The following is a 26,195-nucleotide window of genomic DNA, read 5'->3' on the forward strand; positions in this document are numbered from 1 at the left end:
CGAAGAAAACCTGAACACGAACAAATGTCTTTGTTTTCAAACACGAGACAGAGGTGAAATTAAAGAGGGAGGAAAACACACACACACACACACAGTTGTAATTATACCAGCAGTTTTAATAACAGTGACGTCACAGATGCGTTTTAAAAATGAACAAATGGACCATAAAACCATGTTTTGCAGCTGACTGTCTGTACAAAGCTTGCGGCGGTGTGTCCAGTCAAGCGGCTCTGCAGACCTCCACCTCTCTCTCTCTCCTTCACGTAGCCCCCTGTCCCGTCTCCTATTGTGCGGTAACCATGGCAACCCGGCAGCAGACTGCGCCTGACGCGCCTGCGCAGGCCCTGCCTTCTTCTGCCATCATCATCATCGTCGTCATCGTCACCAGAAGCAGCAGAGCCGGGGCACTGAGTCCGTCCTCCGTGGTCGCGCTCGCGCTCCCTCTGCTGCATGCCTCGTGTAACCGATGAGCGCGTGCAGCTGAGAATTGATGAGGGGCCTCGCACCGCTGGGTCGTTGTCAGGCACAGGTGTAAGTGAGTTCGGGGCTCGCGAGCGGAAGTGATCATGCAGGAGATTAAAAATAAACCGCTTTACCATGTTTTTAAACGTCCATGGTTCCTAAAATGTTTTCACTATACTAATTTCATCATTTTATTTTTGTTTATTTAATTCTGTACTACAGTTTTCTTAATTTACCCTGTAATTTCCACTTCTATTTAAACCTTTTGTCGATGAAAGACGAGTTTTATTGTCTTATTTAAACAACAATATTTTCCTATTTTCCATCTATTTTGTGGGCAACACCCTGTTTTTACAGCCCACTGCATGTAGCCTCATGTTTTTGGTGTGGGGACATTTGGAATATTTATTATTCGTACATTTCTTGTTGTTTGTTAATCTCTGTATACTTAATTGTACTGTTTCTTTGCACCACACCACAACTCTATATAATAATATATAGATAACTGAATAATAACAAAGATGCTGATAATAATGAGGAAATTAATTATAGTAATAGTAATAGTAGTGCACCCGTTTACAATGACAGAAAATACTCATGATTATAGCACATCATAGGTGAGCATTATTTTAGATTCACCAGACTGCTCCTTGTCAATATAACAGATGCACCTTATGTGATATACTGTGTTAATTATTAAACTTAATAGACACAAACATCACTGTATGCCATGATACATATACTGTATGTAGTGGTCATACATGATTAAAGTTAGATTCTTTGGCTGACCACATGTTTAAACTGTTAGAAAAGTGCAGGATGAACTCCTTCTGAATTAATGTGGTAGCCTACTTTGAAAAAGTTCAAAGCGGTACCTGCAGTCCTCCTCAGTTCCTGCAGGATCTGTGCCACATTCGTTTAGAATTATTTTGCAAGTCCTGAATAGTCATGCACATTAAATGTCCGACTGAAAAATCCTGTAGGAGAATATGATTGAACCTGCTAATATGACATACTCACAAGAGAATACAGCAGAATAAATACATGACAGTTTCACCTCAAATCAAATTCAGACAGCTTTGGTTTTGAGTTCACATTTATCCATCAACGTGTTTTAAGCTCAACTGTGGACAAAGTAACAGACACAATTTTGAAACAAGCTGCTCGATAGTCACGTCAGATACAACAACACAAAGAAGAGGAGACGACAGCACAAAGATCAGACCTGTTCTGCAGTGAGTCGTGAAGACAACCAACCATGTACGTGTCTGTGTTCAGGTCAGTGTATTGCAACTACAATGCTACAGTGAAAATTAATTAGTCTTGAATGTGTGTCTTAGTGCATAACTTTGCTTACACTGTCATTATCACATTACTCTCGGGAAAATATAACAGACTGGTTTCACTTGCACTGGCACTCAAAGGGCACTGGGGTTGCGGAAGTTGTGTCCAGCAAAGCGAGCCTGGTCACCCAGCTCCTCCTCGATCCTGAGAGGAAGAGGAGGGAGAGAAACGTGAAGGAGGCGGATGGATAGATGCGATAAATGTGACAACAGCAGATCAGAGAACGAGGGGAAATCAGAGAAATGCAGTTCGATTACAAGTTGCATAATAAGCTGTCAGTGATACAACAGTTTTTCTGTATACAGTATGCTCACATACACATTCACAATAAAATGTATATGCTCCCCACCTCATGAGCTGGTTGTATTTGGCCAGACGTTCAGACCGACAGGGTGCTCCAGTTTTGATCTGCAAGGGGTTAAAAATGTATAGAATATATACTGTATATATATAGATATTTATATAGATGTATATCTATATATATATGGCTGACATATACAGCTGCATTATTACTGATATTTAGTATTACCAGATCAACTGACAGGAATAAAGAAGAACTTACGGAAATATTTATTTTCATAATCACATTATCTTTTTATAGCTCCTTTATTTTAAATCTAAATAATGTTTTGTATAAATAATTTGTATTCAATTTAGTTGAAATCTTGACACACAACATGAGGAATGGTCCCCAAGTTGTGTTTCAAAACGATCAATACCATAACTACTGCAAGATATTAGCTGATCTCTGCTTGAATTGTTTAAATAATAATTTATTTGACATAGTTTGCCTTATACGTGTGATTATTATATTGCATTACTTGAGCTACAACAGACTTGTTTCCTTACAAGCTACTTTTGCATTGTTGCTGCATTGTTTCTTAAATTATTTTTACCTGTGTCTGATTGTGAGCAGCACATTTCAAAATACCAGACTAGATTTTGGATGTGTCTTTGCACAGGTTTGGGCTCCCTGAGTGATTTTTCTAGTTTAATTTCATAATCCCATTTATGTACAGTCCCCCAAGACACTTTATGTTAAGGTGCCATAACGTAAGACTAAAGTTGTAAGACTAAAGTTGTGAGTGTGTGTTACCTGTCCAGTGCAGAGACCGACCACCAGGTCAGCTATAAAAGTGTCCTCTGTTTCTCCAGAGCGATGGCTCACCATCACTCCCCAGCCGTTCTCCTGGGCCAGCTTGCACCTGACACGCGAGGAGGCAGACGCAGTGAACACAGTGTTAAATATAATGCGACATGCATACATGGGGTCACATTTCTGCATCAAACATCACAAAATCAACTCACGCCTTGATGGCCTCTGTGACAGAGCCAATCTGGTTGACTTTAAGCAGCAGGCAGTTGCAGGCCTTGTCCTCCACGGCTCGTTGTATCCTGCGTGGGTTAGTCACGGTCAGATCATCTCCAACCACCTGCAAATGAACACCATGCAGTTATAGAAGCAGATGAGGAACACTAACGATTTTACACATGGAGCTCAGGAGTGTGGACATTAAGCAGCTTTAACCTCTTTTAACTATATAGTTGCTTACCTGTATTCATTTATTTAGTTTCTTACCTCGAGTGAATTTTTAGATTGTCTTCATTATCTTACTCTTGCCTCGGTTTGCTCTGTGTCTCCTCTTGTTTGCACAGTGTGCTGCTATTCTTTGTCTTTTTCCTGTTTTTCTTTTCTGTTTCTCACATGTTTTTATGACTGCTCTATGAGCCGTTGTATTGCACTCTGAGGAAAAATAAAGTTTTTTGAATTGAATTAAATTCAATTAAATTTACCTGGATGCCCACGGAGGCTGTAAACTGTGACCACGCAGGCCAATCATCCTGGTCAAAAGGATCTTCAATTGACACAACTGAAAGAAAGGGACAGCATTCATGTCATTTGTCTGCCCACATGTGAACTTATGAACCCCAGTTGTCACCAAGCTACGAGCCAAAATGACCAGTGACATGGCACTGATGGGAGTGATGTCACACAGATGCACACGGACTTGCACATTTCAACAGGAAAGACAATACTGACAGGGTAAACAGCCACATAAGTGTAGGTCCCTGTTTCTGTGCACTGCAGGGCATAATTAAAACCTCTTAACATAGCCATGTGTCAGGAGCAGAGACGAGGCTGTGTGTGGAGATTCCTCATTCTCCATGTCTCTACCTCTATCTACTAGATGGTTAAAGAAATACGTAAAATGAAACAAAGAAAACAAAGCATGAAAAATAGTCAGTGACATCAGCTATTATGAACCTTAATGATCAGTGATCTGCATTCCATTGTTGTTATAGTCTGAACGGAATAGGAGTTAAATCACACATAAGAGCACACACCTGGATAGTTGTTAATGAAGCCCTGGTAGATGCTGGCCAGCTCCTCACCACTGATGTTACGGGCAGCGTTGGGTGGAGACTTGAAGTCCAGGTCGTACTTGCCCTCGATGAAAAACTCTGAAGCAGCGACGTCCATCCCGATCACCACTTTGTCTGTGAAGCCTGCTTTCTCTATGGCTGTCTTTATCAGCTCTAGGGCTGCAGCAGAGACACAGGAATATATATATATATATATGTATATGTATATATATATATATATATATATATACATAAAAATCACCTCTCCAAATCACCATTGTTTTTAAGCAGTGGTTGTGCTTACCTTCGCTGTTCTCCTGTATATTTGGTGCAAACCCTCCCTCATCTCCCACATTTGTAGCATCCTGACCATACTTCTCCTTGATGACACCTCTCAGAGTCTGGTACAGCTCAGCCCCCACACGCAAAGCATCACGGAAGGACTCGGCCCCAACAGGAAGCACCATGAACTCCTGCATAGCCAGTCTGTTACCCGCATGGGAGCCCCCGTTGATCACATTAAATGCCTACATTTGGGGCCATACAGGGATGGAAATGTTAAATGGCAATTGGGGATGGGGATGGGATGAGCTGATACGATACACTGTAGTTTCTTTGACTTAGATATCAGACTGATACTGGTCAAAAATCACAGATATTGGAAATAGGAACCGTTAATATTACATAAATGCCTCACTAAACACAAGATCCACAGCCATCATAGGACCAGAACATGTGTGAGGGCTAAACGTCTGCCACTCTGCGGTAATCATGTCAGCTGTGTGGATTTATTTTAAGATACAATATAGAAAAAATAAAACTTAAAAAAGCTTGTTATGACAACTGTTATTAACAATACTTTTTTTTAAATGACTCACAGGAACTGGTAGGACAAGCTCTCCATTTCCTGCAAGATCAGCAATGTGACGGTAGAGGGGGACACCTTTCTCTGCTGCACCAGCTTTGCATATGGCCAGTGATACTCCCAGAATAGCATTGGCCCCAAACTTAGCTGAAGGAAACAGAGATGAGTCACACAGCGCATGCATGCACTCAGTAATCAGTGGAGCAGACACACATGTTGTCATACATACACGCTGTTCCTGCACATGAGACGTGACCGAGGCTTACATTTGTTGTCAGTGCCGTCCATTTCAATCATGATGTTGTCCAGCTTCTCCTGCTCCAGCACACTCACTCCCTGAAACAGAAGCAGCCACGTTTAAATCATCTCAATCATCTTCCCCAACACTCTCCTCTAGATTGTGCATCCCTGCTCACCGACTGGACAAGGGCAGGTCCAAGGGAGTCATTAATGTGACCAACAGCTTTAGTTACACCTGCAACAGCAGGACAGAAGGAGACGTGTGAAGTCAGTCAGTTCACTTTCAAAAGACAGAGAGTAAATGAAAACATGACAGGAATGGTAGAGGAAAGACAGAGAGGAGAGAGGAGGGGTCTTGTCTCAAGTGTTCACCTTTGCCCTTGTAGCGAGTCTTGTCTCCATCTCGGAGCTCCAGAGCCTCATAGATGCCAGTGGATGCACCGCTGGGCACAGCAGCCCTGAACAGACCTGGAAGACAGACGATGGGCAGGTGGAGGGCGAGGGACAGGTATCCAGGGGTGTGGGGTGAACGATTGAGGATGAAAAAGAGGAAGACAGACGTGTGTTTGGACTTGCCTTTAGCCAGTATTTATTGTCAAGTTTTCAGACAAGAGAGCAAAATTGGGATTTCTTTTTTTTATATAACCTTTGTCTGTATGAAGATCTACTTCCACAGTGGGGTTTCCTCTGGAGTCCAGGATCTCCCTGGCAACAATGCTTACAATAGACATCCTGCAAATGAAAATAAATGGGCACATATTATTTAACCATTAGTTCTACACGACAGTTCACTGCTCACACATACAACTATTCTCATGTAATTAGAGAGGCATGAGCTTGGGCAAAAAACACACACACACACACACACACATTCATCTGAAAATGAAGACTTCTCTTCCACACAGTGATGCTAGTGACGCAGCCGTAGGGATGGAAAGCTGTGGAAAAGATGCTTCCAGGAACATGATGTCACTCACATACACACATAGACTCAGACAGAGAGAAGGAAACATAAATCAAAAGCCAATAACGCATACCTATTTATTTATCTACTGTCCAACCTGTTCCGGACTACAAGCCAGCTCAATGCCAGTGCTGTTTCAGTCAGTGGCAGGGAATATGGACCAGTGAAGAGATGAGACGGTGTAGAAAGAAGACAAATGCAGAGGGAGATGAGGAGGAAGGAGGAGGAGAAGGAGGCTTGGAGTGATGGAGGGGATAGAGAAATGAATCAATCTTTTTAAATGTTACCTGCAGCGTGTTTGAAGCCTGGTGGAGAAAGCAAGAGAATTATGGTGGAGAGAGGTAGATGGAAGAGGAGGTGGTGGTGAAGAGGGAGGAGAAAGGGGGTGAAAACACATGACACGCCAGGGGGAGGGGGAGTGTGTGAGTCATTGGAAGATGTAAAGAGGGGAGGGGAGTGAAGCAGAAAGGCAAGTCACATCTATAGGACAAATAAAAATATGCTGAGCAACATGTACTGTGTTTCTGCACTACAACCTTTTCAACTGAAAAACTCAACATGGTTGTCCTGATTTCATACCAGCTCGTATTTGCTCATTAGCACAGTAGCTTCAGTAACAGATACGGTCCCAGCACATTGCCTGACACGAAGTTGCTCACAAATCCAGACAGTGTCATTGTGCTGCTGTAAACCGGAGGGTTTCTGTTGCTGAAATGAAAAGGAACATCTGTAAGCCTCAGATGTGGATGACAGGCAGATGATATCACAAACACTGAGGAGGACACATCTCAGCAGAGGCAAGCGCACAAACGAGCTGCTTTGACGAGGCACTTCAGAGCTCTTGTAATGAGGATTAAAGCAGACAAGGAGACAGGTAGACAGGTGTGAGGAGCAGTACACGCTGGAGGGAGGAGGGGAGGAGGAGGATTTAAAAATAGTCAAGGGTGTAAGTAAAGATACAGTGAGCACAGGAGGAGGCTGGCAGTGGGCCCACTGTGAGAGAGATTTGTGAAAAAAAGACTTTTTTTCATTGGCTGCGCCATCTGGATGTCACATGACCTAGAAAAATGGAGGCACAAGCAAGAGAGACAGAACACGTGCACATACAGTTGGAGGTAAATGCATGGCTGACTTTGTCTGCTGGAAAAACATGCACTCACTAGCCATTTTATTAAGTGCATCTATTGAAATGCGTGTTAATATCAAATATGTAATCAGCCAATCACACGGCAGCCATGCATACTTGACATGGTCAAAATGACTTGAGAATGAGGAAGAAAGTTGCTTTAGGTGACTGTGACATGGCTGTTGATGTCAGACAAGCTGGACTAATTTATTCAGAGACTTCTTTTCCATTAAACCTCTGTTTACAGAGAATGGTCTGGAAAAGAGAACATATCCAGTGAGCAGCGGTTCTCCAAGTAAAAATGCCTTGGTGACGGCAGAGGTCAGAGGAGACTGACCTCAACCTTCAAATAAAGTCTACAAGATCAACATACAACAGGGCGAATTGCACCACTGTCAAAGCCTGAGTAGGTCTGCATCGCCTGCATTGGCCCCATGTTACAGCTTCATACCCCAAAAAGACCTGCACCCCCCCACACACACACTCACCCCACACATATAAAAACACAAAATGCCTTCCCTAGAGACAGAGTTTGAGTTGTGACAGTACAACTGGCGGACTCCTTGGAAGAGGTACTGCTCAGAGGTCTCACTGTACATTTAATGGATAAAACAAATGAAAACACAACAGTTTCAGACGATAATAAATGAACTAAAATAGAATAAAAAATACTGTGTTCAATTTCGGTTGATTGATTAGCTCTTAAAAAAGCACTCATGCCATGACACTCTGATTTTCCTTGACCTTTTTACTTGTATGACTGTAATGAAAACCACATGAATCCACCGGGGCATTAAACCCCTTAGCTTACATTATCCAAAAGCCCATAACTACTACACACTCACATTTAAATCTGTATGTTTTGTGATATTCATTTTTAATAAAACAAAGTATGTATACAGTCTGTACACACTCAAACACAACCACAACGACGAGACATGTTGCAATTATCTAACAATGTTTAATGAACTTTTATTTAGTTAGATTAATTAGGTAACAGTATACAATTCAATTCACTGACACACTAGTGTCTTCACGAACATAAAATGGACTGTACAGCAGATGCACTGTAATCTGTAGCACTTTTGTGCCGTGGTCAAAAACACATGTTAAGTTTTCAGAATGTGTATTTACTGTATAAAGTGAGTGTAGTTAAACCCAATTCAAAAACACTTTTTACGTGTGTGCGTGTGTGTGTTTTCTATGTAACAGTTAAGAAGCTGAACTGTAAATGTTAACTATTAGGTGTGTGTGAGGGCTTTGTTGTGTGTAATACGTTGTTTATATATAGACAGTCCAGTCATATCAAACATTTACGACAGGAGGTTGTGGCAGGCATCAACTTCTGTCTTCAACATGGTTCACAGCATCAGGGAAATCTTCCTTAAACTCCATCATTCCGTCTGCTCGCCTCGTCAAGTGTGTCACCTGAAATCAGTAGATTACGCAAGACAAGAAAACACAGGTAAGGATTCTGTTTGTCATGTATGAATGTTAAACACATTCACTCAGGTTGGCCAGTAGCAGCGGCTCTGATCAACCCTCCATGTAAACTCGTAATCTCGGTTGTATAATGACAATAAATATCCTTTTCTTTCCTTTCAAACCACTAGAGCTGTAAAAATGGATGTCGTCTCACACAATGTAACATTCAACACACGTGTGAGAATACTGTCATCTTACAGTGTATCAGATAACTTTATGTGCTTGTTTTCAGGGTTAAAACTATACATGTAATGTTAACATTTTTAAAACTAATTAATGTCTATTACGTTCCAAACCATTGTCAAATGAGTTCACACAATGCTGATTGTAAGAGTAAAGTAAGATGGACGTAAGACAATGAAAGCAGATGAAGGATGCAGCATGAACGTAATGTTATATTGTTTCTATTCACAATGACCCAGAAAATAACAACAGCAAATGTAACCAAAAGTTACACAGCATTAAAACTGACTGAAATCAGAGGAGTACTGCTAATACGTCTTTGTCTATTAATCTGACAACATTTACTGCTAGCTCAACTTGGCCTACAGTGTTTTTCTTACCTTCTCACCAGTCATAACGTGGGCGGGGCTGGGGCTGGGGCTGACGGTGTCTGGGTGACTCATGTCGATGACCTGGTGGAGGCGTTGAGCTAGGAGGGGCAGTAAGAGCCAGCTGCTGACCTCCTGCCCGTCGATCCCGTCCATACTCAAGCGCACGGGCGTGTGGTGGGACGTACCTTCCTGCCTCCCTCCTCCACTCCTCATCAAACGCGGCAGCATCAGCTAGCAGGAATGGAGGGGACGTTTACAAGCAACAAATACAACATGCATCTCACTAATTGTACTCAATCACTCGAAAGACTCACTCTCATCGAGGTTAATGAAGTCTTGCCGCTCTTCGCGGTCTCCTGTGCGCCGATTTCGTGAACGCTCCATTATGTGTGCTCTTTCTCCAATGTGGTGGCCGATGGCGAGCTGCTCCAAGCCGCTCTCACTGTCCCTCATTGACCGTCGCGTCTCACGGATCTGAGGTGAAAAGTCAACTTGGTTTACAAAACCAATCAGGTTACTGCTGCACTCATTCTGGAATGTTTGTAAAACAACTATGAAATCATTTTATGTATTAATGAGGTCAGAAAGTCAAAGTCACGGCTGGATTCAAAAACCAAAGCCCCGGTTCGATAATGAAACTAATCCTGTCAGTCTAATTTGCACTAAAAAAACACTCCCTGTGCTAAAAGTTATTGTGCAAAGTTATTCTCACCCCTCCAGGGCCTGTTCTTGTTGCGCTGGTCTGCTGATAAACTTTAGGAGCCCCTACATCTGACGAGGAGTAGGAGATCACCGTTGAGGAAGAGAACGACTGACAGTTGGGTGAACCAGACATTCTTTCCTAGAGAAATATAAAAACAAACATCAAGGTGAGATTGAGCACTGTTCAAATACCAGTTTCAGCCATGATTGAAATGACTTCTGTTTATTTAAAACTGGGCAACATACTTCACTCACCACATTTTCCATCATTTCTCCCATCATGCCAAACATATCCATGAATCCGCCACCCTGAAAAAAATAGATTAGAGATTTGTTAAATTCTCATCTTAAGAACAAAGAGATAAGGGATTCTTAGGATATCATACACTAAATCTGGCATAGGTTTCACTAGCTATGCTCTCTGCTGAATGGCCAAAATCTGTCATTCCCTGTGTCCCCACTGGCAATCAAATGTTCCCAGCCTGAGCAAATGTCCATGTCTCAAGATGGTTTTCGGCTCCATAGGTGTGACATACAACCACACTTAGTTAAGTTAGTGTTGTATTAACCAACTAAAAAAGCAGGGATTCGTTCATTCCTTTTTAGTGACAGGGTTTATGAACCTGCATTTTGATTATAATTTATTGAAGTCATCTTTGGTTGTACTGGGTATGTCTATGTTATCTATGTTCCATGTGCTTTGTACTGCCAACTGCAAAGCAAATTTCTCCTTGAGGGACAAAATGGTCAGGAACTAAACACCCCCAAACCTCCATGAACTTACAAAATAGAGTTTAAAAAAACAAAAAATAACTACATTATTAACCTACAAATTGGCAAACAATGCAATTATTTATCTTTGAGTAAAAGTAAAGTTTTTGTGCAATGTGGTCTCAATAAACAAATGCAGATTTGTAAATCCAATGAAACTACTAACCATCAAAACCCCACAGAGGCCTAAAATAATAAATCCTTGGAATAATTAAGCTTTTGGAAACAAGACTGTACTTTTGCTACTGTGGAAGAAATAACTGAAATACTCACCATTCCCATCATGCCAAATGGGGTCAATGGACCAGCCTAGCAGAAAATGTGAACAAATTGTAAAATCAAATTTAAATAATATGAATTATACCCTTAAAAGCGAACACAATAAATTGCCATTACAGCATGTTACCTGTCTACGAGGTACACGATGTGGCTGCATCTGAGGGGCAAGAGCAAAAGGGTCCATACCAAATGGTGCAAACAGGCTCATTTGCTGCCTGTGAGCTGCAAAGGGATCCCTAGAAAAATTGGAAATATTATTTATGAAGTAATATTTATCAAATGTATCATGCAGATGTGACACATCACTTGCGCAAAAGGATTCTCGTCTGCTTCCTACCAAAAGTTTCACTCATTTTCAGGCACCAAAGTCTCAGAAAACTAGATGTACTGCGTCTGTGTAACAGATTTCATTTAGACAACTGCTTACAGCATGGGTAGGAAATGACATACGCTCATTATCAGCTGTAAAGACTAATGTGTGACTTCCAGCATGAGTCTGATATTAATAAAGAACAGAACAGAAAATGTGCAAGTTCTCCAAAATAGTTGGAACAAGACACACATAGACATCCACGAAAAACACTGTATAAGTCTAGTTGAAGCATTTCTACAGTTGTGGTTGTGGAAAACAGTGGTTTTATTATTCCATGTTTAATACACCTCCTATTAAGTTTTAGGTAAAGGAAATCTTATAAATTACAAACTTTTGTTTTTAAACAAGCAATCAGACATACAGAAAACAAATTAAAAGACAATAAGAATGTGTGTGTGTGTGTGTAGCAAAAAGAAAACAAAAGGGGGGTGGGGGTAAAATACAGTGGATGTACAGTCACCTGAAATCTGATATATATGTTTTTTTTCATAATGAATATATTGTACATCAAATTAATTCAGTCCTCCAATCCAGTAGGAGGACCCTGGCATAACCACTTATTTCATAATAGCCTTGACCATGTAAGCTTTAGGAAAGCAAAGAAAATACCAAGAAGCTTACCAAAGTACAAGACCTGAAAACAAAAGTCAATCTTGATCTTTTTTAAACACTTGCAATGCTAACTCCTATTGTGTTCCAATAGTTGTGAATGCTGGTTCATCTAAGGTTAAAATAATATCAACAAAAGAAAATCACTCATGGAATTATATTGGAAGCTTTTGACTGCTTCCTTATTTTAGAGCTTAACAACCTGTGTTATATAATACAGTATCTTGTAAAGTTTCAGTTGATCAACAGCTAAAGCAGAAAATGAGAATAAAATAATATAAATCTGTCACTAATTACAGATGCAAAACAAAAGGCTTTAGCATAGCTACAACAAACATGATGCAAACTGCAACGTTCTTGTACCAAGTGATGTTTGTTTTTTGCATTCAGCAGCAACAAATACTGCTGAGCTTTGACAGCGGTTTTATGTTATTGTCAATCCAATATGGTGGACCACCGTAGGCCCCCACCACAGCTGGCTGGAGTCAAAGGTACCTGCTTCACGCCACCGCAAAAGCAGAACAATCTTCCAGACCAGCCATGTATGGTTAGTAAAACACCGACAGATAACAGTATTGAAATGCAGTTTAAGTAATGCCAGTACTTACATCATGTAGGGGTCGTCATCAACGTCATTCAAGAAGCGAAACATGCTGAGATATTTAACTCAGCTGGCTGATGCTAGCCAGCTAGCAAGGTAAACAGTCGCGTTTTCAAGGATGAAGCAGATGAATGTGCTCAAAACTGCGGGCAGGTTAAATATGAGGCGCTTTAACTCGCTCCGTCACGGAATAATACGAAGACCTCGCTATACCGTTACCAACAGTGACAGCTCTTGGTGTCAGTGGATAGTAAATTCCAGAAACCTGGAGAAAACATGAAAACGGAAGTCAGTCTTCTGACAAAGAGAAGCAAACACTGCTGTCAAGGTAGCATCAGAGCTATTTGTACTTGACTTCCGGTGGCTTAAATTTATCAAAATAAAGTATTTCCTTCAAATTTTTAAAGCGATGATCTTGAAAAACAATTATATTATATTATATTATATTATATTATATTATATTATATTATATGATGTTATATTATATTATATTATATTATATTATATTATATTATATTATATTATATTATACCTCGGTACCAGTGAAAAAGCAGATTGAATTCAGAAGAGCAAAAAAGAGAATTATGAAATTACTAAACAAAAAAGGAGGAAAAGAGATGGGACACCATTAAAATAAAAATATAATATCTAAATATATCAATAGAGAGAAATAAGAAAATCTTATTGGTTTACATTGTTGTCACATAGTTACATTTACTGGAAAAAGAGTCAACCGGACAGAGAAATGAGGAGTGTCTGTTGACCAGCAGGGGGCGGTGTTTCCATTCTTCAGGTAAGAACGTGGGCCACAGTCCGTGGCTCGTCTTGTTCGCGGCTGCGCAAAGAGTAATTCGACCCTCAAACCCGGATGTAACCAACGCCTAACCTCCCAGAAGAAAAACGGTGAGTAGAGTCAGAAAAACAGTCTGAATTGTATCATTTATTATCATTTAAATCATCGGACATATATCGTAAGAGTTTCTTGAGTCATATAAAGTTCATATAAATAGAGGAAATGCTTGTTTACCGGGTTTTGTCGGTCCGTGTTAATGTGGTGATCTCTCAGCTTGATGTGGAGTTGGCTAACATGAGTGTGGTTAATGAAGTTGTTATAAGTATCGCTGCTGTTTGAGTGAACTCTGTTCTGCTCGGTGTTTAATGTTTACTTTTATTTATTGTACTTGGTGAGATCACTGACACATTGGTTTGTCTGTTGACAGCCATTGTAACACTTCTCCAAATCTGTGCTAATAACCTTCCCTTCACCGTTTGCTGCTCGTGTCGGCTCGTGTCGGCTGTTCCTTTACATTTTAAATGTGTTTTTAAGTTGAAACAGACCACTGTTTATCTGATGAACGTACTTATTAGGGGTACGTGTTTGGCGGTGTCCTTCTAAACCTCACTGAACAGATATGCCGTCATTTTCTTCTTTCTTTAACATCCTTGGTATGTAACCTACAGTATGCGGAAGTGGTTCACTGTCATCAATAAACCTTTGCTCGCACATGTAATAACAAGCCTAGAACGACTTATGTCAAGATCCTCCACTCCTCTTTTTTCTCAATCACTGACAATTTAACTAAGACAATTCAAAGTAATCTTGAAACTCACTTCAAAAGTCAAAAATCATTATCTCAGGTCTCACAGTCAGCATCAATTTAACGTTTTCTCTGTCAGAACAGAAATAAGTCGAGCCTCTCATAAGCTAGTCACTGGTCCTGGAATGATTCTCTGTCCAAACCTCCTCCCTTCAAATGATTAATAACAAGTAATTAAGGAAGTAGTTAATTCAAACTGCAGTTGCTTAGATTAATAGATAGATTCATGCCTAATTATTGCTACCTTGTTCTATCTTCTTCATCTACAGTTGTACTTTCTTTTTCTGATTTTGTTGTTTACAAAGTTGTCCAGGTACACACATTATGCTGCTAACTGACTGTACTGGGTCTCTTTTGTACAATATGTTGATTCTCAATGTGAAGTAAAATCTCGGATTACATGAACAGTCCCCATAATGTAATCAATTTAATTATTTTCAACTGTGCTTTTCCTCCACATGTTATAATTACTCTGTACAAAACAATAATGTGTAGATGAACCTGTATAATCTAAAAACCTTTTCTTTGACATTCAGTCTTTATTTTGTCCACTTCATTAATTTCAATGAGAATGTGTTGACTCACATAGGTAAATGACTTTCCTGAAAGTATGATTTACTGCACAGCAGCCATATGAGTGTCCATTTTGAGTTTTTTGTAAAGCTCAAAATGTGTTGTGTATGTCAAATGTTAAATGTCAGCATTTAATTACTTCAGCTGCTCACTGTTGTGAAAATATCTAAGTATGTTTAGCAAAATCTACTTCCCTTAAAAAGTCCCTGTGTGTTTAACTACTTGGTAGTCATAGGGCTGATGATTATATCTAATTATAACTAATGATTATATTTTATAGTTATGTGTTTGGTCTTTAAAATACCATAATAGTGCAGTTATAATTTTCCACAGGTCAAGGTTCACCAACAATCAAAAACAAAACAATTTGAGAATTTGGGATGAGCAAATTTGCTCATATATTTTACATGCTATTATTGAAACCCAATAAATTTCTGGTGCCAAATACTCTACAAATCAATGATTTCTGTGTGGCTAAATAATAAATATATAATGTAATCATGATTCATCATAAATATAATGTAGTACAATATATACGCCAAGTGCAACAAGGCATGCGTGACATACGATGTATTTAAAGTTGTAACTTTGTTACTTCCTCTCTCAGCATCTAGATAACTGTCTGGTCTATAGTTGTTGACACATTTGTGATGTTTCCTTTTTCTGTATTTCCTTGCAGATGCAGACTATAAAATGTGTAGTTGTAGGAGACGGTGCAGTAGGAAAGACCTGCTTACTGATCTCATACACGACCAACAAGTTCCCCTCAGAATATGTGCCTACGGTAAGAAGATTCACTGCTCAGTCACATTAAAAAGTACTGTGCGTGGTTAACACATAAACTGAGACACTTGCATGGTGTCATCTGATGTTTGTCCTTATGCCTTTTTCAAAGGTTTTTGACAATTATGCAGTGACAGTGATGATTGGGGGAGAGCCCTATACACTCGGCCTTTTTGACACAGCAGGTAACATGAGCAACTTTGAAACTGTGTTTCTTTTTTCTGTCTCATTTCTGTCACTGTGACACTGACTGAAAAACTTCTCCATTCTCTTTTTTGTGACTGCTGCTCTCAGGTCAGGAGGATTATGACAGGCTGCGTCCTCTCAGTTATCCACAGACAGATGTGTTCCTTGTGTGTTTCTCTGTCGTCTCCCCCTCATCATTTGAAAATGTCAAAGAGAAGGTTGTTTTTTTTCCTCTTTATTTATTTATTTTGTCGTTTTTTTTAATAGTTACTTTTCATTGATTGGTAAAAACTTGATCTTGATTTGGTCCAGACTGGAAGACAAAAAGGCAAACAGACCTCAATGAGATTTTTTCCTCAAATTGTTCAGCTCTACCCCAAGATATACACTTTATTGCCACTTGACAATAAAGTGATGACTCAATCAGACAAGAGGAAATTTGTCAATGTTTGCTTTAAAATTATTTAAACCGTTTATAATTTTCTGTCAAATGACTGTGATTAAATTCCTGTAGGCTTGATAAAGGCTGAGGATAGTGTTAATCTTTTTGTTGCTGCATCAGTCATGTTGCAGTACAGGATAGATATTAATTACAATATTACAGATTTTATGTGACCGTTTCACTTTGAAATGTATAATTTCTTCCACAAGATTATTTCGCAAACAAGCCAAATTGAGTTGAATACAGTTTCTAGAAGTGTGAAACAAGTCATGAGCCTTTTCCAGTAGGCAAAAATTACAAATCTGACCAGTAACTTAACACTAGATTTTTAGTACTTATCTCCATACTTTGTGCTATGAAAACACATTCTGTTCAGTAACAAAAGATTTTTGTTTATCATTTTCTTTTTTAGTGGGTTCCTGAGATTTCTCACCACTGCCCACGCACACCCTTCCTGTTGGTGGGCACACAGGTGGATCTGCGGGAAGACAGCAACACGGTTGAGAAGCTGGCAAAGAACAAACAGCGGCCTCTATATCCTGAGAGTGGAGAGAAACTGGCTCGTGAGCTCAGGGCTGTCAAATATGTGGAGTGCTCTGCTCTTACACAGGTATGAGACAAATTTTACTTCACTTTTTTGCTTGAACAAAAAAGTCAAATACTCATCTTTCACACTAAAATTAGCCGGTATAACTGTTTTTTTTTTAACCCACTTTAAAAAGGTGACCATCACCATTCCCATTGTCTGTGGTTGGTCCACACTTGATGGTTTTCTTTCCCTCCTGCGTCATGTATGAAATGTGACATCACAAACTTACTGGGCATTTAGAGGAAGCAAAAAAAACACACCAATGACAATGTTATGATACTATTTTGTATCTTTTACTTTGTTCCGTCTTTCACTTGATTGTTCAATTGATGTGACCGATGTAATAACAAGTATTTAGCATTGTCCCAAGTTGCAAAATGTAAAGTTTGTCACAAACATTTGTTGCTAACGGACGGTAAATAACTGCGCATCATAGTGCTGTAGTAGAAATGATGCAGTAGAAGATGAGTTCACTCGAAAGTGTGTTCACTCGGTCTTGAAAACCCACGAGTATCACGATAATTTGAGTGAATGTGAGTGAATGCTGATTAAACCAGGGTTTAATGTTTTTTTTTTTGACCAGTAGGAATGGGGTATAATATTTCACTTAGTGCATACTGAAGAAGCCTGTGGGGGCAGTGCTATGCTCTGGACTTGCTTCAGTTGGTCAGGTCTAGCTTCAGCAACTATATGTGCTCAGAAAATTATGTCAGCTGACTACCTAGATATACTGAGTGACCACAGGCTCCATCTAAATACCGACGCAAGAGCAGTGCACAGCAGGTGTTGTTAGTTTCCAAACAACACAGTCAATTTTCACACCCTGTGCCCTTGTTGTGAAGATAGCAAATGCACTTGCACTCTGGAGGTAGACATTTTTTTGTAATCGGCATTGGCCCTTGTATTAATCTACCAATTATTTTCTATTCACAGAAACTTGATAATGTTGCTAAATCATTACCCTGCACAGGAGCAGATCTGTCTCCTTAGCAGAGAAGCATTCACTTCTTCAGTTCCCTGGAGTATCCATTTAAATCACAATGCACCATATACAGGTGTACCTGGCTTTCTTTTAAAGGGAATAACAGCAACCAGCAAAATTGGAGTTGGTCACATCCTAATGCACTTGCTACACACACACTTAGTACCATGTGCTATATATGGTTTAAATATGGCCCCACGTCAAGATGACAATGCCAGAGATTTATCAGGCTCAAATTGTGAATGAATGGTTCAAGTAGCATGAGTCATTATTGTGGGTCCAGACCTTTATCCCAGACCTTTATCCCACTGAGAATGTTTGGTATATGCTTGAGAAGACTTAACACAGCAGTCCAACTCTCTCATCATAAATATAAGAAGGCAAAACATTTATGCAAATAAGGAATTAAAACAAATAATTTGACATTGTATAAACCTATCAAGCTTAACCCTTAGCCATCATTATGGATATTTTTGTCCTTTATGACTTAAAAGGGTAGTACATTTTAAATGCAGCACAAATACTAATAAAGCATCAAAATCAATATATTGACTAATCTTTGACGTATATAACATTAGTTATATGTATTATATTTATGTGTCAAGTAATCAAACTGGCATTTAAAGGGTTAAAATCATCTAAATTATTCAGTGTTTGGTAGTTTTGAGCAGTTGTTTAAGAGATTTATGCAGAGAAAAGCAGAAAAAATGTTACTCTGTAAAGTTTTTTTATAGCAGTTTTTTGGAAGGGAACATTTTTTTCTATAATGTATCGTAAATTCAACTGTAGCCTGAGGGTTATGTCCAACAAAATATTATAGTGTGTGACTGCACAGCGTAGTTGTAAAACAAACAACCCATAATGGCTCAAATTCACTTATGCTTCACTCTTGTTTTCCAGCGAGGGCTTAAGAATGTGTTTGACGAGGCCATCCTGGCAGCCTTGGAGCCTCCAGAGACCAAAACCAGGAAAAAGTGCGTTCTGCTATAGATGAACAACGACACTGGGAGACATAATGGTGTAAGAAATAGGTGGGGTGAATGAAAACACCAGAAAGATCAATGGCTATTATGAAAAAAAAGGACAAAACAAAAGAGGAAGGGAGACACAGTGCCATTGAGTCTTATTCTAATACACGTGTATACTGATTGTGCCTTTGATAAAATAAAAGCAGATGAGGCAGCAAAACCTCAACATGCATTTAATGCAGCAAGTGTCACCGAAAAGCTTTTTTTTTTATTATTATTATTTTAAATGCAGTGTTCTCTCTACAAACAACCAGGTGGGGCGGGCCCCCCCTGCCTGTCACTGTTGCTCCGTTCTTTTTCAAAGAAAGATTCTTTTATTTAGTTGCCTTTGAACACTTTGCTTACATTTAACATTAAGTTTTTTAGTGAACTGTTAGTACATTAAAGGGGCAACTTAATGTTAAATGGTACTCTTGTTTGCTTGCTTCTCTGACCATTTTGGATTGAATAACGAAAGAACAAGAATTATATTGTCACTCCATACAAAGGTAGCTCTCTGAAATGATTACTTTCCTCTGAATCCCAGTATCTTTTGTGGGAGTGCAAAGTGAATCTTTAACAATTTCGCTTCACCAGATAACTTTCTATTTTATTCTCTTTTTGTTCATACTGTGTTAATTCTGTGACTTTGTTTTGGGAAAATTTTATTTGTTTTGAAACTTGACTTTTTATTTTAACCAGATTTTTTTTTTATTGCTAGACTACCAACTTTGAGTAATTGATACTGTAACAAATTAAGTTGTAATTTTTTTGATAGGTCTTAGTCTTTATTGAGATTGAGAGGATAACCTTTGATCGTACATTTCTGGGTGTTTGTAATCACAGGATATTTTTAATAAAAATGGTTTAATGACACGAAAAGGAGCCTTTGCTTTGTAACTTTGTGGCAGAATATTGCCTGCACACCAGATGTTAAAGTTTAAATAAGCATATTTCACCAAAACAGGTGTATCCATTATATGCTGACGACAATTCCATTTAAGTGGAAAGAAATATATTTAAAGTGTGTAACTTCTATCACTCGACTGGAATTCTAGTAATTACTAAAACACTGTGTTGACATGACGTATGCCCAGGTGATCTCACACCAGCCACGCCTCTCTGTTACCCAGGCACAATAGCGTCAAACTGCTCTCGTGTTTTCGTAGTAGAATCAACTCAAACTTTGTGGGTGTGTCTTGGTGTTTTCTGCCCTCCTACAATCTGTCGCAACCTTTGTGCCTCATTAATGCAATGTTCCTGCCTCTCTGTCCCCATCAGTCTCAAGGTGACACAAGATTCAAATCTCTGTTGCTCTAAGAAACACAGAAATGTCTCATTTCATCAAAGTGGAACAGTTTGGTACAGTATGTATTTTTTTGCGTTTCCAATAAGAACAGTACCAAAATAACCGGCCCCAACCGGTTCCCTTTTTCGGTACCCTTCCCTTAGGTTACCAGAGTAATGTCTCTTCAATGCGCGCAGTCTATTCTCATACAAAGCTTGACGTCTTGTTGAGACAAACGGTGACAAACTGAGGGAAAAAAAACTGTATTGTACCAAACCAAACTATACTGTCATTTCATCTACATAATTATGTGTTTTATTTCAAAGTATTTTTATTTCTTTACTGTATAAAAGGTAGGGTTTAATGACACTGAAATGTCAAAAGTTTTCTTATTGTAGTTCTTAAATTTCATAAATGCAACAAACTATCATAATTTTTTTTCTTTTACTTCCTTTTTGCGGCTCCAGATTCAGAAGGGACAAGAAAATGTCTCTTTTCATACTAAAGGTTGCAGACCCCTGTCCTAGCGCCTCCGGTGGCCAGAAACTGAACAGGTGACCTTTAATGTTACAGCTAACTCAGGCAAGCAAGTCAGGACTTTCAAGTGAGACAAAATCTTGAGCACATCTGCTCAATAAGAAACCCGTGAAACATCTGTTGGATGAAACTACTGTATTTATTAGATTATCTTGATCAGACCAAACAGAAATGGTTTGTGCAGGGACACACAGAAGAAATGGCGGTGAGGGACAAAACACGAGACAGACACTAATGTAAGTAGAAGTTATTCTTTCTTGTTACGTCACTGCTGGAGGCTGAAGTGCAGATATACAAATAAATAAACCAGAACAAAGAAAATAACATAAATACAGAAAACAACCTGCTACTCTATGATACGATGTAAATAGTTTGCAGAAGGAAAAAAAAGAGCTTTGTTTTCCATGTTAGTTGTCGTTAAGTTCAGCTTTAAAAGCTTTGTCGGTTCAGTGATATGAGAGTATCTGTGTGTGTGTGTGTGTGTGTGTGTGTGTGTGTGTGTGTGTGTGTTTGCATGTCTGCCACAGACCACTTGTCTGACTTAGTACTTTGGAGTGTTGAGTATCTTACTCACTTTTGGTGCTTTTTCCTCTTTCTTTGTTTATATGTTCTTTAAATGTGCTATTCTACAGTTCCACTGCTCAAAAGTGAAAAAACAGCAACTAGTTAAACTGAGGCTACCAGCAGATAATCTCACGTTTGTGTTTTCTTTGTTTTGTCTTGTGTTCAGAAGTGTCTGTCCAGTGGTTTGCTCGTGACTTCCTGCTCTGTTGGTTTCACCTTTCTCGTGCCGCCTTATACTCTGCAGGTGTGAATAGTGACTGTGTTCTTGCACTGCTGGCAGCGGACTGAGCAGCACCAGGAGAACTTGCATGAGCAGCGCTGCACCACCTCAGCCCGACCCGCTCTGTATCCTGGCCCACAACACACCAACTCGCAGCCATCCGGTGCCAGCCGAGAGGTTCCTGTGGGGTGGGTTTCAATTGAAAACATCACTTTCTTTAACTGATCAGAGCCAGTTTGCCCAAAATGCTTATGTTGGCACCCACTTTTAAAAGATGACAAAATATATTCGCAATATGAATCATGACAAGAGCAAATCTGTGCATAATAGAGAATTTCTGACTTTTTTAACTGCCATTTCTGTGCATAATATAATTTTGAATAGGAAAACCAAGCATTTCTAAGAGATATTTAGTGTGTTTAATGAATGAATCAAAATATGCATAATTCTTAAAGCTGCAGTGTGTAAATTGGGTTGTTTGTTGTGATTATTATTCCTCTGTTTGGTCTTTGTGAACAGAGACGATTACAGTATTTGTATGTGGTGTCCATCATCTGAAAACAGGCTCAGAACTGAGGGTGTGCTTGTGTGTATACAGAAGGTGAGCAGGGGTGGGCGGGGGCAAGACGCATAAGTGATGAATGAGCAGTTGAATCACTTGTCAAACTTTGTGGTCGCACCTTTGTGTTTGCAGCCGTCTGGCTTTACTAGCACAATGTTGCTGTTGCCTCCGTCTGTCTTGGTGTAAAGCAAATCACTTCCCTTGCAGAATGGGAATGTCACTAAACACAACTATTGTGAGGAATACAGAAAGTGTTGTGTGGAGCTGATGGACTTAATTAATATTGTGCAAACGCATGTAATGGACATTTGTTTATATTTAAAAGTCACACATTACAGCTTTAAGTTTAATGATAAGGAAAAAAAAATGCAAATTCATTTGGTAACTACAAAAAACTGTCTGTACCCATAGGTGGAAAAGATTCAACAGTTTTGCCTTCGCTCTTACCATTACATCGTCTACCAGCAGTCCCAGGGATACCGTTGTCAGGATCAAGATGGCAGAAGTCTGGAGAGGGTGCAAGGTACACAAGGTCTCTGGCAGCGGGGGGTTTGACCTGTGGGTCACGGGGGAGCAGGGCCGTTCTGGATCCTATACGCGCCAGGCGGACCTAAGATTGCAATGATTTCAGGTTGTGGCCCTAATACAGAATCTGCATCAACATATTTCTTCTTTCTGTGTTCACCTTCTAAACTAAGTGGTGTGAAACAAACAATGGGTGTATTCTGATACCTCTGTGGCTCCATCAAAGCGTTCCTTGAGCACGACGCCAACACGCCTGAATGGAGGCATGACCTTCCAGCAAGTCCTCAACTCACATGAGCCAGAGACACCATGACACTTACACTCCACCTGCATGTTGTGAAGGATGGCCTGAGGATGACAGGATATTAAGTATGATGGGAGGAGAATATCACTACCTCCAGTTATAGAGATGGAAAAGAAGCGGCATTTCAAAGATCCACTGTGTAAGAATTTGTGGCATCTAATCGTGAGGCTATAGATTGCTCACCCTTCCTTTTCCCAAGAAAGTCAGACCTTCGCACACCAGATAGTGTTTGCATAATAAGTGAACACAAAATGTATGCTCTGGCTACTTTGGGCAGCATAAATTGTGCCCTTGCCCAAAGTACAAAATCCAAACGAGTTTTATTTTAAAACAATTATACAAATGTACTTCTGGCTAGTTTATTCAATGTTGACCAATAACCCCTCCAAAATGTAACACAGTGGACCTTTAAAAAAAAAAGAAAAAAAGTGCTACCACGCCGACCTTTCGTCCCGCCTCGTTGTTATGGAGATTCATAAGTGGCCGTCCTGCTGACAGCCCCTTGGCTCGTTCTGGTTCATCCACAAATGTCTGGGAGAAAGCTACACCATAGGACAGGTTGTCACTGCACCCAGACCACTGGAAACCTGTGGTGTGACAGAGAGACACTAGTGTAGTGGGGAATAATGCTGAACTATCTCACATCATATGTTTTTAAACCTGAATGAAAGTCCACATGGCAACACTGTATTGTACAATCTAACCAGTGTTATCGCAGCACAGGTGTGTTGTACTGTGTTTGACAGCTGATGGGAAAAACACCTGCTGTGACAACATTGAACAGATTTGAACAAGCCGAGACCACCGGAGCTGTCGTTTTATGCTCTGTGATGGTTCACCTTTTACATTTTCATGCAACAGAATCAAAAAGCTCACCCTCAGGACTGACCCCCCTGACCTTCCTGTCACAGCCACACCTTTCCAGCTCCCCACGTGTGCAGGCCCTGGTCACAGCCACTGCCACAGCTGCTGAGGACAAGGCGTGCACGAAGGCTGCCTCACGAGTGCCTGAATTCAAAATAGAGCACAGGATGTGAAAAAAAAGGAGAATCAAAATTTAGAGAGTTGCTCAGTGTTTTTGAGTGTGTACCTTGGTTCATGACTCTGCCAAAGACATTGATACCACGTGGTGTGGTGGAGCAGTTCCAGCGGCGATTCCTGAACTGGTGCTGGCACTGAGTTGGACAGTGACATGCATAACAGACAAACAGCTCCAACACACTGATACAGAATGAGAACAATATCATGAAACTGCAACGTCATGACCCTGTGGATATGTGGACTATGTGGCCGTACCTCTTCTATGACCATCTCGGCTGCCTTGCGTACGGACTCCATGACCTCCCCCCGCGCCCTGCACACCCCCACCTGCCCCGGGGTCAGCCCCCTCAGCCGTGCACACGGGGCAGCACCGGACACAGGCCTGGAGCGAGGCAGCCTCGCCAGGGAGCTGGGACAGAAAAGTAGTGAGTTGCATGATGACTCACAGAGGGTTTGGAGGGCAACAAAAAAAAGGGAAGATGCTAAAATAGATAGAGGGAGGGAGCAAAAGATGAAGAGAATAGAGGGTAAAAAAAAGAGTTTTAAAGGGGACAGAAACAAGGACAAGACTGGGTGAAAAAGACACAGAGGGCACAGTGAAGGCAAGGAGAAATAAAAGAGAAAAGATCACCAAGCGTGAGACAAAGAAAGAGGGGAGTGACTGAAAGAGATTTAGAGACATGTCACCATCTTTTAAAAGTTACAGCATGACAAACAAACTCCCTCTTGCCATTCCTCCCTCGCGCGGTAGACTTACAGCCAGTTGGTTGCCATGGTGGGGTGGGTTGCCCATAGCAACAGGAGGAGGAGTGGTGCCGTGAGATTGACAGTGGAGACAGTTGGCATCAGACTGTCTTGTCTGTCTGTCCGTCTCCGTGCGTCAGGCTGGTGTCTTTGCAGGACAGCACGCTGCCTGCCTCCACAGGTGCGGCGGTCTTGTCGGGCCGTTTGTCTGCTGAGCTGTTGCCTTATATCTGTGGTCCAGGGTCTGGGGATGGTCCCCACATATCTGTTCAAATGACAGGTCAACAGAATAGACACAAACACAAATACTGAACATGGCATCATGTATGATTCTCCTCAAGTAGAAAATAAAATAACTTCATTGTTGGTATTTCACCCGGTGGCTGTGGGTTAGTTGTAGAGCGGGCTGTCTTACAAACGTAAGGTTAGAGGTTCAAACCCCAGCACCCGGAGTCTACATGCTGATGTGTTTGTGGACTCTTAACCCCAAGCATCGTGTGAATGGGTGTGACAGATGTATAGAAAAGACGCTGCTACATAAATACACACCGTTTATCTTAACAGGAAAGCACACAAAGTCATTCAAATTTACTATGCAACCAAAACACTCATGATTAAAACTTTTTCTTTGCTTAAAATATCTTTGTAAATGTAACTCTGACTCTTACCAGTTCACACCTCTGTGGTATCCACGTACTCACGTTTGAACAAACGTCTTCCAAAGTTTAATCAGAAAAGTCGTTCATCAGTTTCTTTTCTTGTGCTGTCAGTGACAGCAAACGCATGTTCTATGAGCTCCAGGCAAAACTCAGAAAAGAGTCCTCTTCTCCAATTTAACTGGACTAGATCAATAGAAATCTAACCAAAAATCCAGAAGTACGACTAAGTTCTGTTTGTTTTGTTTTGTTTTTAAAACAAAAAAGCCCAATAACACTGTGTCAGCAGGTGCTCGCTCTCGCTCCCAGGAAAACAAATGAGTCCATTCCGGGTTGAAACGGCAAGAATGAGTGAGGGCAGTGAGATGGGAGTGATGGGTTATAAAGGAGGTAGAGAGTGAGGGTGGGAGAGAGAGGACAGACGTGATCCTGGGTGTGGAGTGATGCCACTGAGGGAGGAGCAGGCTTTGACAACGCGTTATAGTTGTACTACGCAACGTCTTAATTGTTTAAATCTGCACTCTGTTGTGTTTGTTCGACATCAGACCTAAAGTCTGAGCTTGTCCTGGAGACAGAGGGACATCATTTTGCATGATTGTGTGTGTGTGTTTGTTGTTATTATTATCTTATTATAGGGAAACTCACTCACACATTTTGTTTCTTTTACTGAAGTCATTACTGAATCAGTAGTGAAAGCATAGATAGATCTATGGGATGTCTTGCAAAATCCTACGACACAGCACTTCAGTCTCCACTTATATGTACATGGATGTGAGAGAGAGAGTGTCTTACCTAATGTTTATTTTTCCCAAACTTTGTTGCTCATTTTACAAGTGCCCCCCGCCTCCCTCTCCT

At 40.4% G+C, this 26,195-nt stretch overlaps 4 protein-coding genes across 6 annotated transcripts; 1 reads left to right on the forward strand and 3 right to left on the reverse strand.

Moving 5' to 3' along the window:
- Positions 1-1,540: 1,540 nt before the first annotated feature.
- LOC122775229 (gamma-enolase-like) lies at positions 1,541-6,651 on the reverse strand. 2 transcript variants are annotated; one of them, XM_044035045.1, is made up of 14 exons: positions 6,527-6,593; positions 6,313-6,370; positions 5,922-6,007; positions 5,648-5,743; positions 5,452-5,510; positions 5,302-5,371; positions 5,049-5,182; positions 4,475-4,697; positions 4,153-4,350; positions 3,601-3,677; positions 3,115-3,239; positions 2,903-3,011; positions 2,156-2,214; positions 1,541-1,950 (listed from the first exon to the last, which is right to left on the reverse strand). In XM_044035045.1, the coding sequence occupies exons 3-14, from the start codon at positions 6,004-6,006 to the stop codon at positions 1,881-1,883; spliced, it is 1,305 nt and encodes a 434-aa protein (XP_043890980.1). In that variant the 5' UTR covers position 6,007; positions 6,313-6,370; positions 6,527-6,593; the 3' UTR covers positions 1,541-1,880. The 2 variants fall into 2 exon arrangements, with proteins under 2 accessions (XP_043890980.1, XP_043890979.1); XM_044035044.1 differs by lacking the exon at positions 6,313-6,370 and having other exon boundaries at positions 6,527-6,651.
- A 1,655-nt stretch (positions 6,652-8,306) lies between these two features.
- On the reverse strand, positions 8,307-13,066 carry mlf2 (myeloid leukemia factor 2). Of its 2 annotated transcripts, none has more exons than XM_044035167.1 (8): positions 12,747-13,066; positions 11,284-11,392; positions 11,151-11,186; positions 10,362-10,415; positions 10,117-10,245; positions 9,719-9,878; positions 9,414-9,635; positions 8,307-8,793 (listed from the first exon to the last, which is right to left on the reverse strand). In XM_044035167.1, exons 1-7 carry the CDS (start codon positions 12,788-12,790, stop codon positions 9,418-9,420), a joined length of 750 nt encoding a protein of 249 aa, XP_043891102.1. In that variant the 5' UTR covers positions 12,791-13,066; the 3' UTR covers positions 8,307-8,793; positions 9,414-9,417. The 2 variants fall into 2 exon arrangements, with proteins under 2 accessions (XP_043891102.1, XP_043891100.1); XM_044035165.1 differs by having other exon boundaries at positions 10,353-10,415.
- A 492-nt stretch (positions 13,067-13,558) lies between these two features.
- Positions 13,559-19,781, forward strand: cdc42l (cell division cycle 42, like). Its single transcript, XM_044034734.1, has 6 exons — positions 13,559-13,642; positions 15,590-15,694; positions 15,806-15,878; positions 15,988-16,097; positions 16,734-16,931; positions 18,793-19,781. Exons 2-6 carry the CDS (start codon positions 15,590-15,592, stop codon positions 18,880-18,882), a joined length of 576 nt encoding a protein of 191 aa, XP_043890669.1. The 5' UTR covers positions 13,559-13,642; the 3' UTR covers positions 18,883-19,781.
- Positions 19,782-20,844: 1,063 nt separating this feature from the next.
- wnt4b (wingless-type MMTV integration site family, member 4b) lies at positions 20,845-24,786 on the reverse strand. Its single transcript, XM_044033289.1, has 8 exons — positions 24,698-24,786; positions 24,196-24,349; positions 23,990-24,074; positions 23,776-23,907; positions 23,344-23,486; positions 22,803-22,943; positions 22,518-22,680; positions 20,845-21,689 (listed from the first exon to the last, which is right to left on the reverse strand). Exons 1-8 carry the CDS (start codon positions 24,784-24,786, stop codon positions 21,520-21,522), a joined length of 1,077 nt encoding a protein of 358 aa, XP_043889224.1. The 3' UTR covers positions 20,845-21,519.
- Between the last annotated feature and the right edge of the window lie 1,409 nt (positions 24,787-26,195).

This window comes from Solea senegalensis, linkage group LG9, assembly GCF_019176455.1.
Source record: "Solea senegalensis isolate Sse05_10M linkage group LG9, IFAPA_SoseM_1, whole genome shotgun sequence".
NCBI lineage: Eukaryota > Metazoa > Chordata > Actinopteri > Pleuronectiformes > Soleidae > Solea > Solea senegalensis.

Coding starts and splice junctions, on each gene's coding strand:
- wnt4b (XM_044033289.1), bottom strand. CDS start 24,786: ATGCCAACTGTCTCCACTGTCAATCTCACGGCACCACTCCTCCTCCTG. Junction 23,487..23,775: donor CAGGGGGGTCAGTCCTGAGG/GTGAGCTTTTTG, acceptor GTCACACCACAG/GTTTCCAGTGGTCTGGGTGC. Junction 22,944..23,343: donor ACAACGAGGCGGGACGAAAG/GTCGGCGTGGTA, acceptor TGTCATCCTCAG/GCCATCCTTCACAACATGCA.
- cdc42l (XM_044034734.1), top strand. CDS start 15,590: ATGCAGACTATAAAATGTGTAGTTGTAGGAGACGGTGCAGTAGGAAAG. Junction 15,879..15,987: donor CGGCCTTTTTGACACAGCAG/GTAACATGAGCA, acceptor TGCTGCTCTCAG/GTCAGGAGGATTATGACAGG. Junction 16,098..16,733: donor TTGAAAATGTCAAAGAGAAG/GTTGTTTTTTTT, acceptor TTTCTTTTTTAG/TGGGTTCCTGAGATTTCTCA.
- LOC122775229 (XM_044035044.1), bottom strand. CDS start 6,636: ATGTGTTTTCACCCCCTTTCTCCTCCCTCTTCACCACCACCTCCTCTT. Junction 4,351..4,474: donor TATACAGGAGAACAGCGAAG/GTAAGCACAACC, acceptor TCTCTGCTGCAG/CCCTAGAGCTGATAAAGACA. Junction 3,678..4,152: donor CTTCATTAACAACTATCCAG/GTGTGTGCTCTT, acceptor CCTTTCTTTCAG/TTGTGTCAATTGAAGATCCT.
- mlf2 (XM_044035165.1), bottom strand. CDS start 12,790: ATGTTTCGCTTCTTGAATGACGTTGATGACGACCCCTACATGAT. Junction 11,393..12,746: donor GATGACGACCCCTACATGAT/GTAAGTACTGGC, acceptor CAATTTTTCTAG/GGATCCCTTTGCAGCTCACA. Junction 11,187..11,283: donor ATCGTGTACCTCGTAGACAG/GTAACATGCTGT, acceptor ATTTTCTGCTAG/GCTGGTCCATTGACCCCATT.